At 36.5% G+C, this 21,593-nt stretch overlaps 1 protein-coding gene across 2 annotated transcripts in view; it reads left to right on the forward strand.

Annotated features, from left to right (window-relative positions):
* TM9SF3 (transmembrane 9 superfamily member 3) overlaps nt 1-21,593 on the forward strand; it is a 46,039-nt gene that overhangs the window by 989 nt on the left and 23,457 nt on the right. For both annotated transcript variants that reach the window (XM_066323965.1, XM_066323964.1), the window contains exons 2-5: nt 7,054-7,249; nt 13,621-13,743; nt 18,903-19,063; nt 21,218-21,295. In XM_066323965.1, the coding sequence (XP_066180062.1) occupies nt 7,054-7,249; nt 13,621-13,743; nt 18,903-19,063; nt 21,218-21,295 (558 nt within the window). The remainder of the gene's footprint in view (nt 1-7,053; nt 7,250-13,620; nt 13,744-18,902; nt 19,064-21,217; nt 21,296-21,593) is intronic.

Consider the following 21,593-nt stretch of genomic DNA (forward strand, 5'->3'; position numbering starts at 1 on the left):
CCAAGTGTTCTTAATAGAACAGATAAATAGAATTGATAGTTTTTGTACAAGTGGTAGGTCATTAGTTGCCTCATTCCGTGCATTTTTGAGGACTTTAAAACTGATTAGGATTGTGTTTATTTTTTGAAAGGAAAATGGATTTATTGGTGCTGCAGTTAACGACAGAAAAGTTAATCTAATATTCAGAACTTTCAAGAAACAGATATTCTTTGAACTAGTTTAGTTCCCAGTTCTGTTGCTGAACCTGTGCTTTAGAGTGAGGCTTCTGCTGAGGTCAGATGGTTTTCAGCATAGCCCTGTGTTTATTTTAAGGGCTGGTTGACTTCAGGGATTATTCATTATTAAATTAATATTGGTAATTTTCTAGGGAAAAAATAAAGCTGTCACTGAATTTATTTGGGTTTGAGCTCTCCCTTCAAAAGTGACCTCTATGTTTTTTAGGTCTTCTGAATGATAATTTAAACAGTTACCCATGGAAATAACAAATTCCTTTTGAAGGCTTCTCATTTTTTTCATCTAAGCTGCTCAACTCTGAGAGATTATAAGTCTATTTCGGTTTAGTATTCTTGTTCACATAGTGTCCCGTTTATTAACTGGGTATGTTATGTGATAGGTTAGGAATAGTTGGTGTAGAAAGACAGTTACCTTTTTTTGGAAAGCTGCCTCCTTGCTTGGGTATTTTGATATTTTAATCTTGTGTGGGAGATTGGAGTGGAAGCATTACCAGCATGAATGAAATGTGACCAGGGTTTTGTAGTAGCTTACTGATTTTAAGGTTCAGAACCTGAAGGAACTATTGTTTACATACTGCATTTTAATGAATTTCAGTTTTAAATGTGATTGCAGTTGCAAGACTAATTTTCTTATAATCAGAGTGCTTTACTATATTTTGAAGGCTCTGCTCACTTTCGGAAAAGGGGAAGGGAGATTTAGGATTTGGTAATCTCAAACTAAATTTTTGCTGACTTTAAAACTCAGGACCTGTTGGTAGGAACACACATCCTTATTCTTCCATTTCCTCAGTGTGTAGCTCCCTGGGAAGGTGTGCTGGTGCATCCTGACACAGCTGTACAGGGTGTTATCAGTGCTCAGCATGTTGGACATACAGAAGTGCTGTTTTAAGCTTTTAATGCTGCTATAACATGGGAATTGTATGCAGTGTGTGCTATAATGCATATTATATGTGTCTTTTATTTTGTAATTGTGGACTTCTAAGCAAATACTATAAAAGTAATTGTGAGAGGACTCTACACGAAGCTAGGTCTATGCTATTGTTTCTGGAGATATTAGGTATAGATAGTATCATTGAATCAACAGCTATATCCTTTATCTTAAATTTGAATTAGTCTCTAAAAATCACATCTGCCTTTCTTTGGAGGAAAAGTAGTGTAAATACAATTAGAAGGTTAAGACATGGGTATTTAAAATGAATAGCAAGTGAAGAGAAAATTTTGACACATCATTTAAAATCTCCGTTGTCTAAAGACAGTACAGCAGCATAACTTCAGACTACAACAGAACAGTTTATCAGGAGCTAACTGAAAACTTGTCTGGTGATTCTTTAACTTATTTTCATCCTTCAGAGCATGTCATGTACTTGCTCATTGCCTGTATTATAATAATTGCAACATTTTTTGACAGTTGTCCTTTTATTTGTGGAAGTGATAGTATCAATGGGGCACTGGTGGCCTTATCACAGTGTATAGTGACCCTGCAGAAACAGGGCAGGGGGGCTCCTGCCTGGCCTTCGCTTTCACATCTTCTGTTGCTAGACTTGTTGGAATTGATGATGAAATAGGCAAACCATAAAACATTCTGAAATATCCTGTGGTTTTTTTGCAGAAGAATGGTCTAGAGAGTAGGTAGCATTTTAATTTTGATGTTACTTCGGTTTAATTGTCTGTGGTCTGCAAAAATAGAAATACATGAAAAACATCGAAAAATAAGCAAAGGCCATCCTATATTGTGTAGCAAAATTCCTAATTTAATGTAGTTGAGAAGAGCATTTTTGCTTGACTTATACCCCAGTGAAGTACATTAAAACTCTGAGCATGTAAGGCTTATTTAAAATCAGTATATAAAATTAGGAACTTTGTATAGCATCTGAAAATTGTCAGTTAGAGAAACACTGTGGAAAACATTTCAGTTCATGTAAAATACTTATTTGCATGTGAAGTTGTGCGCAGATGAGCAGCCTGATTCCTTTTTGAAGTTGTGTTTCCTTTTTGAAGAGGTGAAATAAATGTCATGGAAGCAGGACGTGGTGTGCCTGAGCAATCTCGTGCATCTAGGAAGTGTAACAGTAAAAGTACTGCATGTACAGTAGTTCAGTCTGTGCCACCAGTGCGGTTCTAGACATCTTGGTGAGGCCTAAAATTCAGAGAGAAATAAAGAGGTGTTACTAGAAATAGCCTGCTTTGTCCAAAGGAGAGCATGAGACTGAAATCCACAGTGTAATAAGGTGTGGATGTGAGCTGCAAACACTGAGTATTATCACAGTGCTCAATGGATAGAATATCTGTAAGATACTGAGGAGTACAGGCCTGGGATATTACTCGCCAGGTGAGTCTTGCTTGTTGCCTCCTGTGTTTCTTGTCCTGCTTCTACGTCTTTGCTTTGCCAGTAACAAATAATGTTGGTCCTTTTTTCCCCCTGAAAGATGTGCATTGTGGAGAGTGTCATTCCAGACTTCCATTAAAAAAAAGGAGTAAAATTGCATATTATCTGAAGGAAACAGTCTTGGTTTGAATTTATTTTGCTGAATCATCACATGAGATTTGGCAGTTGTAATCTTCTTTTTGTCTCTTATCCTTTTTTTGTACAGTGTTTTCTGGGTGTAAGGAAGAATATCAGCAACCTGACAGTCTCTTCCTTTTCTGCAACCTTTCATATACTGACTTAATCTAGCCTTAATTGTTTTATAGAATAAATAGTCTATTTTTAGGATTAGCATGCTGATTTCTACAGTTGTGCAGAGAGAACATAGTTGCTTTTTACACCATTAGTGCCTTGTTGGGTTACAGAAAAGAAAGATGCATGTGCTGTACTGAAAATAGTGTCAGTATTGCTATACTTGAATAGTTTCTAAACTGTGTAGATGTATGGAAATTGCGTTTGTATTAAGCCTCAAAGTGGTGCACACCCCCAGTTTTTCACTAGCTGTTTTACACAGAGGAAATCCACTCCTGGCCAGGTCAGACTGCACAAGCTTCCTGCCACTTTAGTGTTCTGCAGGGAACTAGAGTGTACCCATCAATACCAGCAACAAGGAAGAACTGTAGATGGTTTGGATGTGATTTTAGCTTGCACAAGCACATGCCTGTAGCTCAGTGCTCTGAACAGGCAACATGACCATATTGTGCTGCTTTGGAGCAGATGTCCTCAGCTGTGATGAGAGTTGCAGATGATACGTAGTTGCACTTGAGATACAGCTACGCCTGGTGGAGGAGGTTGGTCCTCCACCACTTGGTTGGCAATTACAGAAAAAAGTTTCTGAAGGTTTGTCTCCCTTAGCTTAACAGCTATATGGTAGGTAACTTGTGTCGATGCTTAGATTTTTCAGGCTGCATCTATGAATTTATCATTATATATTCCATATAGTTACAGAAACTACTGAGCTGATACTAAGCTTAGTGCAGAAAAATATGCAAAGCTTAAAGACTCTTTTTTCATAAATTACAGTAAATGAAACAGAAATAACATTGTTTTGTAGCCTTCTCTCACATGTAGAAATTCTGAACTATGTGAGTTGTGGCACTGTGACCAAGTTGTTAAATGCTTGTGTCTGTGAGTATAATTAGGATATCTGAGGTACGTGCCCGTATATTATCCCTTCATGTGAACCAAAGCCAGAAGAGCTTGCTGACATACACCAGAGTACAGATTGCAGCATCTTATTTGTTGACCTTCTTTGCCTTATCACTTAGTATGTTCATCTTGCCTTACGTTATGTTCTCTCTCTCATAGTATGACTTTTTTGCTGAAAGGTGTGTTATATGTAAACCTCAAAACCTAACAGTCCTCATAAGGATGTGACAGTACAGTCTCCTACAAGATACTTTGTCTTTGTAGTGCTTTGTCTTGCCTAAATAAGTTTTCCTTTGTGTTGGCACTGTTGTTTGTAATATCAAAACATCACTGTAGATGTTTTGGTATTATGAAGGCACTAATGAAACAGAAAAAAAACCCAAAAACAAACCAGACAGAAAATCCACCATCAAACTGCCACACTTGAACTCTTAGATATAGCCCTGGGTTCTTTCCACCAAATCACCACTGGGCTAAGAATGTGAGGATGAGGTATGTCACACGTGTCAGAGAAATATATTTAAATGTGAAAGCTCATGGTTATAATTGACAATGAGCAAAACCCAGCAAATGTAGAGAGAAGAAGATACCCTTCAGTTTCTGCTAGACACCAACCCCACATTTGAGCTGGAGGTGCTTAAGTAGTTTTGCTTACTACAATGCTCTTAATTTGAGGAGGCCACTGGGAGCACCTGATGGACGGCAGATGGCTGTGCCTAAGGACTGCCCTGGGCTGGCTGACGTGTTTGTTTATGTAGCAGGTCTGAAAAGATTTCTCTCGTGCTATTCTGAGGTGGTTGTGAGAGAGGAGGAAGTAATAAATGCAGACTGAATTCTTGGCATCTGTTTGATGTGGCCCCTTTTCTCCCTAGAGCAGGCTGATGGCGTCTTGGAATCATTGCGGAAAAAACTTGTAAGCCCTGAAGAAGGACTATGCCCCATGCAGATAAGAGACAAGCAAAGACCAGATTTGTTATTGGAGTTGTTGTAGTTACATTGGTAGATCAGAAACATAGGATATTATGTTCTTAGTCTGTTGGTTTCTGCCTCGCCTGTCACTTCTGGTATAGTTCCAAAAAAGTGGAGATCCCAGCTTGGTATGAAGCATGTCAGAAACAAGCAGCTAAGAAAAGCAGTGGTCAGTTCTTTCTTTATTCAGGCAAAGATGAACTCACAGACCTAAGGATGTTGTCATATTCTATTACTGAATGTTGAACAGAGACAGGTCAGCTCACATGTAAGCTGTTTGGTGCAAGTGGTGCTAAAGTGGGCTCTCGACAAATTAAGACCATTTTAAGAAAGCGCAGGAAATATGTTCTGCAGCTGTTAGAGGAGGAAGCAAAAGACGTGGTAGAAATAACAGGCTTGGAGGAGACAGACCAGCTTGTCCCGTGCTCCCTTGGCAAGAGCTGGAGGCAGATTTGAAGTGCAGATTTCACTGTCTGCTTCTGCTGCTGAGGGGGTTAGAACTGTGATTTTGCATTTTTTCTGTTGTCTTTACCAACTTTCTTAGGACAACTGTGCTGCACTGGTATAACCTTTCTGGTTGCTAACAGAAAGGAAGAATGTCTGCTTTCTCTCGCTTTCTCTTGTTTACTTTTTATTTGATGCTTCTTTGACATTCTTTACCTGTCAGAAATGCCTTGAAGTGTGTGCTCTGCAAAGGGGCAGGTTTGTGAAACTGATGAGTGTTTGGTCTCTACTGCAGCTTAGAATGAAATTAGTAAGATATTTTAAGTTTCTTGTTGGAAATCAGTCACATAAGAGGCTGGAAAGACCTTTGTACATATTTGTAAACAAAAAAGATAAGTCTTTAATTGAGATGGTGTGTTAGTTTAAAGGGATGAAATTATTTTCCAAAGCATGTTTGTTTAAATCCTTGAGTTTAACTTTAAAACACTTCATCTGAATAATTTTTTTCATTCTGCATGTACCTAATTATTTCTGCATTAACCTCTTGGTATGACTGTGGTTGTTCAGAATAAATGGAGTTGAACCTCTGTTCATTTGTTAAAAAGGGAGATACAGAACTTTGGTCTTTCAGCTGTGTACTATATAATAGTTATGTCTAATTAACGTTTTACTTTCTTTTCTTCTCCAAGGTGTTCTGTGTCTGTGTTTTGGTCTTATAATAGTACTTTATACCTCTGCACCTAAAAAAATTCAGGACCTATGTAGTGATTTACTTACATGTGTATGTAGTTTGTATAAGTAGTGATTATTTCTGCCTTGGAAGTTATATCACTGTGACTGTCCCTCTGATTCTGTTGAAATTACATGTGAAGAAGTTGTGTTGCATGACAGATTTTGTGTAGTAATTAGCAAATCTGATACCTCATCCAGATGCATACAGATATAATGCAAATTATTATTTCAGATAATTTAATTTTCCTGAATTCATCCAGTATTTGAATACTGATAGATTAATGACTTTAAGTACTTTTTGTTGTTGTTCAAAGGTAATAAGGGCTTGAAAAAATTACTGGATCCTAGACAAGGAATATTTTTTCTAACAGTAGCTATGGAAAGGGAAAAGTGAATGTTCCTAAAGAGAATTTCATGGCAGCCCTCAGACTTCTTGTTGTTCTGTATTTTCACTGTGAGAATGTTGGAAATGCATCAGTTCTTCTGTCTGACTTTGGCTCTTGGCTACTGTAGATATGCAACAGTTTAATTTTAGTGCTTCCTGTGAGGCATTGTGCTCTCCTGGGAATTCTGAATGCAATTTATACCCTTGCTAAAAAGAAAGGGAGCTGCATTTTAGGAAAATACAGAATATCTGTCAGTGTGGGTAGATTGCCTGACTGCTTTCCTGATATCTTGATTAACAAGACGTTAATTTGGTGTTTCCTGTCTTTCAGCTGAGATTAGCAGAGTTTTGCTTTTAACCGATCTGCGTTTTAAGAAAATTAGTAAAAGCTTATTTATTTGAAGACTTCTGCTTTTTTCCATTTCTGCTCACTGCATCTTCTACATTTCTCTTAAATCCCCCTCATCTGATACTTCACTGATAGACTCTAAAAAAAACTGTAGGATCAACTTAGCTTTTTTTTTTTCTATGGAAGCAGGCTGAAATTTTATCCTAGAATCCCTGTCATGCAAAAGACAAAAATGCTCATCTGTCTTTAAATGTGACTGTTGCCTGTCATTAAGCAATCCTGCCCTGCTAGTTAATATGAATGAGAGCTTCTTGAACATTTTTATTCTGCTGGGCTTCTCATCTAACTCAATAACTTTATCTTTCAGTACCAAGATAAAGAGGAAGTTGTTCTGTGGATGAATACTGTAGGACCCTACCACAATCGCCAAGAAACATACAAATACTTCTCTCTCCCTTTCTGTGTGGGATCAAAAAAAAGCATCAGCCATTACCATGAAACCCTAGGGGAAGCACTTCAAGGAGTTGAATTGGAATTTAGTGGTCTTGACATCAAATTTAAAGGTAAGTGATTCAAAGTGCATTTAAAAAATTCACAAACTCTTCAAACTTGATCTTTTAGTGAGAAGAACTGAAATTTTCTTCCTGCCAGCAACTGAGTGTGTTTTATATTGTTGATTGGCACACCCTGCAAAGTTACTGCCACTGGCTTTTGAGTTTACAATGAAGTTCCCATCTAGGTGCTCTTGAAGGAATATGCTTGCAGCAGATACTGCTTCTGAAGTAACTGATAAAATTTTACAAAGTAAAACTAATTTTCTGCATGTGAATGTTTAGTTATTTACTGGAATTAATACTCTGGAATTACCAGTTCTGAAGATGCAATATTTTCCTGTGATGATGAATACTCGCACTCGCTCCAATTGCAAAGGAGTAGCAGAGGCTCAACATCTCAAAGTTCCACCTCAGCATGAAGTTGATAATTGTATCCTTCTGATTACTGTCTAGTTTAAAATAACTTTGAAAAATACCTTTATAGTACTATCTCTAATTCATATGCAGTCAGGATGCAGCAGGTCTGGGTTTTTTTCCCCTGTTGTTTCCTGTCCTTGCCATGTTGCCACACTATTCCAGAGAAGACATTTAACTTCTTTTGCAAATATATTTCTTGGTATTAAGGTTTGAGTCTTCTATTGCATAATTTCTCTGTGTGTGTCTATTCAGATATCTGTAGCTAGTAGTTGCAGAACTTCAAATAATAACAGATTCTTTTTGCCTCTTGAGTATTATTAATTTAATTCAATTTATGTTTCTGTGGGGTTTTTTTGGTTTGTTTGTTTGTGTGGGGGTTTTTTTTGGTGTTTTTTTTTGGTTTTGGTTTTGGTTTTTGTCCCAGAACACTGCACTTCATTGCAGTGTTAACTTTAACTGGTTGGAGAACTTAAGCATATTATCTATTGTCTGAGCGTTTATAGTCAGATGGGATTTAGTTTCTGTAAGCTGTAAAAGTTTTATCCAAAACTGCAAAATAAAGACCTAATGATGTTTTTGCTAGCAGTAGGATACGTTGAATAAAAGATTTTTAGAAAGTTTGCTAATACCTTAAATTCTTTATAGTTTTTGAATTTGGGTAGAGGATAGCAATGCCCCACTAAAGGAGTTTGGAATTGAATCTTTCCTTTTAAGAAAGAAACAGTACCTGTACAAACACTGGTAAACAGTTCCTACTACTGGATTGTTACACTTGTAGAAGAAAATTTTGCTCAATATTGGAGAAACAGTTTTCTTGTCAATCCTCATAGAATGTCCTCAGAAACACAAAATGGAAAGAACAGTGAAGGCAACTGGCAGCAATTCAACACAATGGTGAAGATTAATAAATTTTTTTTTTATCAGAGTATGGTAAATGTTTGTACAGCCAGTTTGATGTGTAATTTTTACTTCCTTTAAGTACTCCAACTTTACAGAGAGATTCTTTTATTCTTGTGACAATTGCACTCCCTAGGTGCAGCACCAAATTGAAAAGACTAGAAGGTTTGTGAGTTGATGTTTACTGCTCTGATATAGCCAATGCACAGAATTTAAAAAAAATTAATTCTTGCTATTAACACCTTGGAACTTAGTAGATTGATAATCCATATTGGACCTGCAGTGAATTGAGCTCCCAGCCAAAGTGGCTGCAGGTCAGATGTTCTCAATAAATCAGATACAGGTACATGATAGCTGGTTGCCTGCTAAGTATGTGTACATGATGTGTGAAGCTGTACATGTGCATTTCTAGTTTTTTCTCTTGCAGTCTGTGTCCTCTGGATAAAAGATTAAGACAATAATCTCCTTGCTGTTAACTGTTATACAGCAGCTTCTGTCTGCATCAGGAGCTGTTTTAGTATTTCTAGCAAAGGTCCATGAAATGAAATCTGAATTCATGGAGTCAATTCATGGGAGTCAACTCTATTTTACTATCCTTAATCTGCTGTTAAAAGTATTAAAATACTATTTTCCCACATTTCAGAATAACAAGTATGAATTGATTATAACAGTAATTATTAGTATTTAGTATGCAGTTATGTAAAATTTTTATAATTCTTTGATACACAGGTTTTAAAAGTAAAGAAATAGAGCAGAGGATTGCAATACTTAAGTTCATTTTCTAGATGCTTAGAAGCACTCATAAACCCAGTACAATTTATATCAAATTTATGTGTTGTAAAATTTGGATTTCTTAGACCAGCCTTTAAAGTTTAGCATTTATATAAAGAATTCTTTTCACTTTGGTTGTTGAAATGTGATGGTAGCTCAGTTTTTTAGTGACATTTTAATGGTAGACCTTTTTCTTTGCCAAAGTGCTGTTCACTTTTTTTTTTCCTTTTTGTAATTATAACTAGATTGTATCCATGAAATTGAATTTTTTTTTTTTTTTTTTGTAATGGATAAGTTTTATTTCAGTATGATTGATATAGGCTTCAACTCTGCATCAGTGTTCCAGAAGTTGCTGCAGTTAAATTGAAACAGGGCTATTGGTTTTTGTGGTGGTTTGGTTTTTTGGTTGGTTTTTGTTTTCCTTTTTCCTTTGTTGACAGATAAAGGCTTGGTTGGTACCAGTAGATTCATGTGTTCTTAAGTAAAAGATACAGCTTGAAAGAGTGTTGAGTATCTAAAATCTGCAGCTGAAATAATGAAGATAATAAGTAATCAACTTGCACAGATTTTCTTCATGAATATATGAATCATATCTAAGTTCTGAGTTAACAGGCGTCTGTGCTTTTCTTTATGTGCATTTGGCACTATGGCAAGATTAACAGTTGCAGGCATTTCTTTCTCTTTAAGAGTATTGTGTAAGTTTACAAAATTAAATTAGTTTTGAACTTCATACTTTTAGGTTTTTATCCTCTAAAGTGGGTAAAAGGGAAATAGAATTGTTCTAATAAATTAGTTTCTGCAATAAAAAATAATTCTCTTCTCAACATTGTTTGACTGGACAGCAGTAGCAGTAGGAAGCTGCATATTGTTCATCATATTCAAAAAATTGTTTTGGCTACAGCTGGTATTAGCTGAAATACTAAACTGTGTAAGTAAAACTGGTAGTTGAATCAGTAGGCATTGCCTGTATTTTTTGAACTAGATTAAAAAATTACAATTCTGCAGAAATATGTTCTTCTGAGAGTGAAGGTTTCTTTCCACGTGAACTCTCCTAGTGGTGACTGGTGGGGTAAATCTACAGTGTATCCAGATCTCCAAAAGAAGTAGTGTTTCTTGTATTAAGTGTGGCATATGAAAAGATACATGCAATCTTACAAGAATAGCTGCATTTTCCCTCTGTTACAATATGGGCAATGTTGTTCTTATATCACAGGTCTCAAATCTATATAGATAGCTGTGTGAAGGAAGAAATGAATTATTAACATGCACTCATATTGTAATATAACTTATAAGTTTTCAGTTGACTTAATTATCTTGTCAAGCTAAATCTAGGATAATAATGCTTTTTAATTGATATGTCAAGTTCTTTACTCAAGTATTTGAGTGACACCCTCTCTTACACCTGAGACCTATTAAATTATTAAATGTGTTGAACATTGGTATCATAGCGACTTCAGTTTGAAAATGTTTTTTTATATTATCATACAGTGCCATTAGAGAAGATGGATTGAAGGAGGAAAAGGATGTTTTAACAAAACTGTGTTTTGTACTTCTTCAGAATTGTTACTGAATGACCATAATTTCTAGTGGAGAATCCTTCACCTAAACTTTCTTCTGCAGCACTTCTAGAAGGATGACGTTTAGTGTTGTCAGATATAATGAGGTTTTATATGGTTCACATGTTTGAATAAAACTGCATTGATCTGATTATTCATAGGAAACTTGAAATCTGGCTAAGCACACTTGCTTTTCTAATGAGCCAAGCTTTTAAAAAATTTCCTAAATGTGCTACTGACATTACTGAAACTTTATTTCATAGCAAATACTACCTCTTTGGCATCTCTGGTACAGAGGCACCACAAAACCTGCCTTTAACTTCCTCTTCTCTTGCATACGCATCCAGCCATAACTTTGATAATAATTCTCTAACGTATGCAAAACCTTAGATCTGGTAAAGTAGACATTAGGTTCCCCAGCAACCAAATGGTGTTCTAAGCTTCTTTCATTTAATCATTTAACACTGGATTTAAGCTTGACCACCTAACCCTGTCCTGTAACTAAACAACAGCTTCAGCTGTCAGTGGCTCGAGAAAGGAGCACTTGTCTTCCTTCACTTGTTTTAAAGGGAGGTGAGAGGAAGTGTGCTGTGCAGTGTGGCTGACATCGTATTCCATGTGTGATGTCATGCCTGTGTTTGGCAAGAATTGAATGAGATTGTTTCTAATGATTCTGCTGGGGTTTTCTGTGTGTGCCCTGGAGCGACTTGTAACGCAGTTAATCCAGATTTGATTCTGCTATCTCTGTGATGTCTTCTGGTATTCTGAATGCTGGGAATAAGGTCTGTAAAAACGGGTGAGGACAGGGTTTTTTGTGGCGTGCTGCTATCTGCAGCATTGTGTCAGTGCAGTCGTTTCACTCCAAATGATATTCCAATGTCTTTCTTTTTTAACAGCAACAAAGCTCATTGTTTATATACTAAAGCATTATATCCAGAATAGCTCATTTCAGTTGGTAAAACAAACAAGGAAGTGGCAAATTCCACAGTCTGAAAGCCCATGGAGTAATTTAGAGTAGATTACAGTCTAACCTACCTGTGCTAGTACCACTGTGAACCAGAGAGTCATCTAAGGCCAGCCTGGGCCCCAGAATACTTCTCCAAAACAGGCTTCTTGCATCAATCCTGGGAAATGCTTTCTTTAACAGCCTCTCTCAGTTTCTCTTCTACCTGCATTTTAATTCATGGCTTATTTTCATTTGATCTGTGTATTGAACAATCCTTTGAGTCAAAAAGTGAAGTATTAGAAAGGTGTTATCCTTTATTTGAACATAGTATGACAGTGAAGTGACAAATATTTCGGAAAGAATCCCTGCTTAGCAACAAATCCAGAAAATAATGGTTCTGGGGGTTTTGGATTGGCTTTTTTTTCCCTTTTAGTTAATGTCAAGACAATTTAAAAATCTGTTAAAATGAAAAAGTGCCAAGCAGAGGCATTTTGCGGGTGAGGGAAAACATCCAAAAATATAGGATCCAGCTCAGTAGAATCAAAAGTACAAACTTGAATTTGTAGGTCTGTTTCAGCTGTGGTGCCAACTTTAATGGCTTCCTTCTCTTGAATGTACCAGTATGGGTCTTGAGAGTGTTGTCCATGCACTAAAAGTCTTCTTGGTACATTTGTTGAGTTGAATGGTTTTGTTACTCTGGTGTTTTTTCTCCAGAAAACAAGTTTTGTTGACCAGATGTACTTGGCATATTTTGATTTTTGTTGTTATCAGAGAAGTTATGGTTTGTGTTAGAAATATTCTGCCTGTCTGTGCTTTTTCTGTACAGATCATTTGATTTTTCATTTTTAAGCTTTATACTGTAGTTTGTGTATTGAAGGAAGTAAGCTAAATTTTGATAAAAATTAGAGCTGTACTTAGGGCATAAATTAATTTTATCTACTAAAATTGGTCCTCAATTCCAGTGATGAAAAAAAGAGGAGAAGCTGGAATTCTTTACTCCTACTGTGTTTCACTATTTGTAGCATGAAAACAATTACTAAGATGTAGATGAGGGAGCTTGTCTCTGTTGCTACCTGAAGTCTTGTAAATATGAAGTCTCATCTCTTCACTTGGAAAGGAGACGTTAGGGAAGGAAACTGGGATGCAAAAGAATGGCTGCTAACAATATAACTTAGGGGTTGTAGATGTGGAAGAATAGCTTTCTGGCTGAAAAAGGTGGATTTATTTTATTTCCAAATGCAGCCTCTTGTGCATTCCTTGCATTATTCCTATTTTCGTCTTCTCTCCTTTTTTTACGTGTCTTGACTCTGCTTTGTTTCTTTCTTAGTGGTAGTTTCTTCAAAATTGCTGAGAGCTTTAAAATGTTTTTTTTTACAAACATTATTCCTAGTCAGTGAAGGTGATTATACTAAAACAGAGAGGTAATGTTGTAAACAGTTTTAGTTATTTCTTAATAATTTCATGCCTCTTGTTAAAGTTAGAGAGATCTCATTATCTGTTCAGATGAATCTGCCATCAGCTTTTGTACCTTAATTTAGTGTGGATGAAGCAGCAAAAGGACACTGTGAAACCTTCCCTTGTCCAGTATGTGGGAAGACTCTGCATTCATTTCTGAACACAGTTATGTGTTTGCTTTAATGGTTCTTTTTAAAGTGTCCTTTTTTGTTATCTACTTGAGGATAGCCAAGAGAGCTTGAAGACTTCAGCACTGTCAATTCCTCCATTTGCTTGGTTTGCCTTCACTTTGAGCCATGTCATTAATAAACCTTTAACTGAGCTTTAATTTTTTGCAGATGATGTAATGCAGACTACTTACTGTGAAGTTGACTTGGACAAGGGAAGAAGAGATGCATTTGTGTATGCTATCAAAAATCACTATTGGTACCAGATGTATATTGATGACTTGCCAATATGGGGTGAGTGATATTATGCATTAATGACTGGATTTCGCCTACTCAAGTCCTATACTGATGGGTTCCATGGAATCATTTAATGACTAAACCTCATTACAAGAATATGAAACTTACATGCAAGTCAAATTCACAAGAATGTGAAATGAAGTAGTAGAGGATGTAGTTTTAAGCTGCACCAGGGGAGGGTTAGGTTGAACATTAGGAAGCATTTCTTCACAGAAAGAGTGATTAGACTTTGGAATGGGCTGCCCAGGGAGATGTTGGAGTCACCATCCCTGGAGGTGTCTAAGGAAAGACTGGATGTGGCACTCAGTCTAGTTGACATGGTCTAGGTTGGACTTAATGATCTCAGTGGTCTTTTCCAGCCTAATCACAATTCTGTGTGAGATAAGTTGAAGGTTTACTGCACTGAAAGAGCTGTAGGATGGCTGTACTAGCAAAATACAAAACAGTGAAAAGTTGGTTTGTTTCTCAAGCCCTGATTTAATAACAGTAATCTCTTAGTTTAAATTTGTTCAGATGTTCAGGTGCGTGGTAATTAGATAGGTTACACATAAGGTCCATGTAATTATGATCATGAATAGCAAGTTCCATGAAATTATTTGAGAGCTGAAATTTTAGTTTGCTACTTTTCTTTACTTCTCTTGCAAAAACTGTTTCATTTACTTTTATGTGGTAATTTTATGGCTGGTAACAGTGTTGCTTTGTAATCTGTGTTTATGTGGAGTTCTATTTTGATTTATTCTTTCACAGTTCTCAAATTTTCTCTTGTTGAGTATTATTAATCTGGGCTTAGAAGTGCTTGTGTCTTGAGTGAAAATGTATCTTCGTTACCATTATCTCCTAAGGTCTCTATGTTTTGTTGTTCCCTCATAACCTGTGATCACACACCTAGTAAAGAGTGCTCTGCAGATTGCACATCACACTGATACAAATCAACCAAACTCTCCAAGGCCTAATCTCCCTGTTGTAGATATAAACTGAAAGGAAATTAAAAACAGCCATAGAATGTTTTGGTAAGGTAAGGTCTTTGTTGCCTGTGTTCCATGAAAGAGGTAAACCTGCCCAAACTAAACAAAATCCCACAGCTCCTGTAAAAATACAGGTCATGCAAGAAAAGTTTGATAGCTGGTATGAATAATGCTATCCATCATTTATTCATTTTGACAAAGGGTGCTTTTCTTTTTAGCTCTTTCTTATTTCAATTAGTTTTAGAAAATACCTGTCTGATGAACATGGTAGAAATATTAATACTTTATTATTTATCTGGTAGCCAGGAAGATCTGGGGTTTTTTTTGCTTTCTTTTAATGTGTCTGTTTTTAAGAGATACCATTATAATGCCTGAAGAGAAGTACTTAAGTATTGATTTTATTCTTTTCGGGTGGTTGCTTATTGTGTGTAATGGCTCTGTAGCCAGGCTTGGAGTAGACCTGAATTACTCTGTGTGGCCTTTACTGTACTGCTTGTGCAATTGCTGGTAGGCTTTTTTAAAGGCATGAATGACAGTTGTTACTACAGTATTTTTTATGGCTTTGGCCTTTCAGCAAAAGACCAGTGAATTGTTTTTCTAGACTTGTGGCAGGTATGTAGGCTTTGAATTGCCCAAGGATAACGGATGCTAAGCTGACTTTTGGAATCCTATGTGGCTTAACAAGTCTTGGAGGCTTTCTTTTTTAGGATTTATTTTTCTGGTTGTGTTTCATCATCAAAAATGCCGAAGAACTAACATGCCTACTAAATCTTCTATACACTGACAGATTTTATGCTCTCAGCTAAAAAAAAATCTGTTTTCCTATGATTCCAGTGTTTTTAATGTTTCCCAATAGTATGCTTTTTATGCACAAGAAGTCAGCTAGAAACCATGTAGAATATAGGTATCATCTTTCTAAGATATTAAGATGCTGCTTTTGATAGTTTGGAACCAGAATCTCAAGCTACATAATAGCGGACTACAGGATCATAAGTACTGGTAATGTTATGTAAGGATATAATCTGACATCAGGTGTAAAAGCAAGCAGTGCTGACAGTTTAGGTCTGTGTCTCCTGTGGGTTAGGTCAAAGTAGCAGGACCACAGATTGGTCAATATTACCCTGACTTTTATGAAAAGAAATTAATGAGTTCCTGGTGGGGGGCTGAGAAAGGAGTGGAAGCACCTGAACCAATCAGAAGTGTTTATTTGCAAGTCTGAATGAGTATTTTGCACCTTTGTGTTCTCAGTACAGTGGAGAAAAGTGGGAATATAGCTTATCTGCAATAATTTTGGTTTCCCTGAGTCTCTGTTCAACAACAGAAATGTTTCAGGCTCTTAAGTGCTGCTTAAAACTTAAAGCACTGTGACTTGGTGCCAACTGAACGGTTTTATTTCAAGTATTTCTGTTAGGGATATGGCATGAATGATCCTGTACACATGCCTCTGCCAGCTTGCTGATGCCTTTGAGTGTGTCATGTAGACTTGTGTAGAACCACCTAATGTGGCAGGTAGAGAAAGCAAGTCTCTTTTGCTTGATTGTGGGTGCATAGATGTAACTATTTCTAAATAGTTACTAAATTTCAGTAATGATAATGAAGAAAACCATTAGGGCTATTTCAGGTACGTGGGTGTAAGAACTGAAGTAGTTATGATGGTCTCTGAAATACTCTGAATGCTGAGAAGGGGTTTTTTGTTTCATGAAAGTAATGTCCAGAACTGGTTACCCTCAGGTTGCACTAAAAATGGCTTGTGCTGAATGAGTTTTTTTGTTACTCTGTGTTGGGGGTTAGTGTGACCCTGCACCCCCTGCCCTGCCAGGACATCCTGCCGTCCCAGCTACCAGCCCGGGACTTCCCACTGTTCCCAGCTTGGTGCTCTGAGGATCCTACAGAGGCACCGAGATCAAACTGCCCTGGGTTTTTGTGAAGCAAAGTCCTCGAGGTTCTTGGTACTGTTTTTGTTATCAATCCTGTAGTTGTTCTATTTTGTTTGCTTTGTTATACATACTAGTAAAGAATTGCTATTTCTATTTCCAAAATCGTTTGCCTAAAAGCTTTTAACTGCAAATTTATAATTGAAAAAAAAGGGTGGTGGTGGTGGTTTACATTCTCCATTCCAAGGGAAGCTCCAGCTTTCCCTGGCAGATACCTGTCTTCCCAAACCAAGACACTGTGGAAGGCTATCATGTTGATCCACTTCATTTGGACTACCTACCTTGAGAACCTTATCAGCCAGCATGTATTGTATATACTGTGTGACCCAATAACCTATTTCTTTTCATTGTTGCTTCACATCTTATAGCTGAATTAAACCAAAATTTTGTTCCCTAAATTGTAGATGGCTGGAATCCTTTTTTAGTGCTACCAAGAGAAAGTTCTTTCTGAAGAGTGTAAAAGAAAAGGATTCAGATGGTGCTAATGTTTGCTGAGAATTCTAGGCAACTTCTCTTTAATTCTCTTTTTAAAGCTGACCATTTACTTCTCTGGGCTCGTCCAGATGCATTAATGGCACTCCTCCTGTTTCCTGGCAAACAATTCAATCTACTTTAGTTAAGTTCATCCTTTATGTTTATGGTTTTCCACCTTGCTAAGGCTTACTGATGCCAGACATATGCACAAACATTAGTTTTTAAAATTCTCCCTAGAAGTTCTCGAAATGTCCTGTAAGGAGTACTCTATTTTCTGTAAAGACTAGGCATAAATTAACCTTTCTTAAGTGCTGATAGCTGAAGGTAATGACATCAAACTGCTGTTTGAGGGTTCTGGAAGGTTTACACTATATTCTAACCTGAAAAGGCAACCAGATCTTTTTAAGTGTATTCAGAAAAAAAATATTCCATTTTATATTTTTTCCTGAATTGCTGTCCCACAGTGGAGAGAGACTAGGCTTGATTGTTTCAGGACATTCCCTGAGTTTGTGAAGCACTATGTTAGTTCATTCCTTCAGTGAATGATTTGATCAGAATATTCTTGAAGTAGTTGAGAGGTCTATTTTCTCATGGTTCTGGATACTACCATGGAAGCAGATGCCAGGGCAGGTGCCAGACTGTATGGTGAAGGCTCAGACTAGAACATGTTTTGTGTAGATGGCAATTGTGACAGATGAGCATGAGTAAAAACCGGAAAAATACCACCTTGAAAATTAAAAAAACACAGGTGATGCACAAAGGCCCTTCCTTAATATCCCTGGTGCTTTGTTACAGCCTTTTCCATATCCTTCACCTACTTGTTCTCGTGTTCTCCTCACCCTTGTGTATCTTGAGTGCTGTTTTTTTGGTGACTTTCCATCTTGTATATCTTGTATGTGATCTTTGATCTTGACATCAAAGGTGACACAGCCTGGGAATTCGTTGACTGTTGAACTTCTTCTGTTTTTACCCAGCATAGCACAATCTCTGGAATTCTTCTGCAGTAGATGAGACATTTTGCACTGACTTACTGAAAATTAAGAACTTAATCATAGAATGGTTTGGATGATATGAGTTGGAAGGGAACATAAAGATCATCTTGTTCCACAGCCCCTGCCCTGAGCAGGGAGACCTTCTATTATATCAAGTTGCACAGAGCTCCATCCAGCCTGGCCTTGAACACTTTCAGGGATGGTACAGCCACAACTTCTCTTGGACAACCTGTTCCAGTGTCTTTACCATCCTCACAGTAAAGGATTTCTTCCTAATATAAAGCCACATTTTTTGCAACCATTGGAAACTTGTGTGCAAACAAAAGCAAAAAGCATGTGTTGGGAAGTCAACTAATGAGGATTACAGAGAGAAAGTAAAATTTTTAAGAGAAAGAAAAATGGTTAAATGGATAGATGGAATATGGGAAATTCTAGAAGTCTTGGCTAAGATCTGTCAGGGAAAATTAATGTCTGTTTAGCTAGTTATTTATCTTAAAAGAATTGCAAATAAAAGTAGAGGCACTGTTGTTGAATCTTCTGCAGTGTTTGTTGCTTCATGCCTTTTCTTTTGATACCATTACAAAATGCTTCTTTCAGAGACCCATGGATTGAAAGTGGAGTCCAGATATTAGAGCTGAAAAAAAAAAGCATAAGGTCTTCTGTGTTCTCTTTGTTTATGGTTTTTTTTTTTAAAGCTGGCAAAACTTTTGTAATGCATATTTTAAAAAAATAAATGCAAAATACCTGAAAAACACACCTGTAATAGATGCCTACACTTATTTCCTGTGCAGGGATTGTTGGAGAAGCAGATGAAAATGGAGAAGATTATTACCTTTGGACTTACAAAAAACTTGAAATTGGTTTCAATGGAAATAGAATTGTAGATGTCAATCTGACCAGTGAAGGAAAGGTGAAATTGGTACCAAACACAAAAATCCAAATGTCATATTCTGTAAGTAATTTGGTGATGCACCCGTAATAAGCAATTCTGTGTGGTGAAATAGCTCAAAAATAGGTACTTTTATACTACCGTATGTACTGATATGCTGGGCTATGTTAGAGGAAGATGTGTCTTCACTCCTCCAATTATTTTGTTTTATTGCTGAAAAACCTTGATAGATTTAATAATAACAAATGTAAAATTATGATTTTGAAGTACTCAAACAAACTGGAGCTTCTATAATATGCAGAAAATTGTTTTAGTGGGAAAGGAAGATACCCTGAAAGGATGGAGACTAGAAGTATAGAGGACCTGCAAGTAGGTACACATCATCTTCATGTTTGGACTTCTGATGTTTTTGTCATTGGTGTGAACTGGATTCTGAGCTAGGATAAGAAGCCACTGTAAGCCTTTCTGCTTTGCTAGCAGTTAATATCAAAATTTACTTTGTTTTGCAATTCCAGTAGAAATTTCTTATTTATATAGCATGATTAATAAGGTTTTAAGTTTCTTTTTCTGAAGCTCTCTGCTGTAATATTGAGTTGCAATGATAAAGATAATGAATAAACAATGCTTGCTGGTTGAGACAAATTAATTTTTTCAGTTTCCCTCTTTATTTAGTTGATGTTACTTAAATCAAGTGGTGGTTCCCTTTTCATGTTCAACACATTTGTGTAGTGAAACCATTGCTTTTCTTCCATGCGTTAGCAGTGGATGTCAGCATAGGATTTTATTTCAGAGGATATTCTTGCCACAATTACATTTCTCTTGTGCTGAATAAGTTGTATAGTGCAGATAACAGGGTTTTGTATGTGCTTTTTAGAATTACATTTACACTAATTTCCCTATTTTTACTGCAAAATTGATAGTAGAATTTTCAGAATTTGCTATTTCAAATTCTACCAGCATTATGAAGTCCATTTGCTTTAAATCTTAAGTTGACAGCATTGAGTAGCAGCCAGTAATGAAAATAGCTAAGATATTCCCTTAAAATACTTTCTAGCGTACAAAGCTCAGGGCTTCTCTATCAAATTCTCTTGGCACCACTGGGCTATTGCTGGGCTGGCCTGTGTGTGGTGTTTAATTCCCACATTGTCACTGATGGATTTGTTGTAAGCTGTGCTTCATAGTGACCAGTGCTCTAATGAGAAAGGTATCTGCTTAAAACAATTTTTGAAAGCTATTAATATTTTGAGCTACTAATTCTGAATAAGGTTGTAATTTTAAAAAATTAATACCAAACCTCAAGGTGAATAGTGCTGGTATCTTGGGGTTTTAATATGTCTCAGGACTGTGGTGAGTGATTGGGGTGTTCAATCTACATTTAATATGCTTTGTTCTGTACTCAGTAAGGAAACAGCTTTTGGAAAGGACAGTTCCTTCTCATATTTTAAAATAGATATGTACAAGGGGGCTGCATCTGTTTCAATATGACAAAAAATCCTGATAATTTTTAGCATGCTTTTGAAAAAGATTTTTGAGTAGGCTTGTATTTAGTTTGTAAAATCGTTTTAATTTTAACTTTTAAATGCAGTCTTGCATAAATTCTCAAAAATTCTTTGTGCTACCATATTAGCACCATATAGTTCATTAATGGAATTACATTTTCCAATTCCAAACCAGTCATCTCTGCAACTGGTGGAGAACTGACAGCAGTAATATGCTGTTACCCTTTGGTAGTCTGTCCATAAACACATATTTTCCAGTTAGTTTCAGAGTAATTTATTGGCAATTGAAGTGTCTATATTCATAGTAATTATGTGTGTGTGTGTATATACATACATACATATATATTTATATATATATATAATATAGATTCTATAATGATGGAAAAGGTTTGTTGTGTTTGACAACTACAAATTTGTATCTTTGGTTAGCCTCACAGAAATAGTGAGAACTGAGGCAGTGCAAGACTGATTCTTCCTTGTTCTTGAAAAAAAACATGAACAAGATTAGATCCATTAGGTGAGGTGGCTGGTGTTCATTCTATGCCTGACCTGTAGATGCCAGTCTTTAAGGACATCATTCCATTATTTTTTGCCGAACCCCATTAATATTGAAAATATCTAAAGTGGATGATTTTTAATATGTGTTCTGGTTTCTGCATGTGAGTATAGCTAAAAATATTGTAAGGAGTTTTTCAAATATAAACATTTTTCTCTTCAGGTGAAATGGAAGAAATCAGATGTGAAGTTTGAAGACCGATTTGACAAGTATCTTGACCCATCCTTCTTTCAGCACAGAGTATGTATTGTTCTAAGACAGCCTTACAATATGTCCCTTTTAAATGGTTGCATTAGTTCAGATGTCATGCAATTTTTGGATTATGTATTTGAGTTTTCAGATTTTCCAGGTGTTCTGGGACAATAAAACAGGGAGGTCTGACTGTTGTTTAAGTGGTGGTGTTGTTGCTAAAACAGGATGGCTGTTTTTTTAGTGAGCTTCAATAAATATGCAGGCAAGCCTCAAGCTTGCAGAAAATACAGGGTTGTTCAAGATAATACATTCAGATGACCAGAAGCAATGAAACTTCAGGGGCACG

The sequence above is a fragment of the Sylvia atricapilla genome, chromosome 8 (assembly GCF_009819655.1).
Source record: "Sylvia atricapilla isolate bSylAtr1 chromosome 8, bSylAtr1.pri, whole genome shotgun sequence".
In the NCBI taxonomy this organism is placed as follows: Eukaryota; Metazoa; Chordata; class Aves; order Passeriformes; family Sylviidae; genus Sylvia; species Sylvia atricapilla.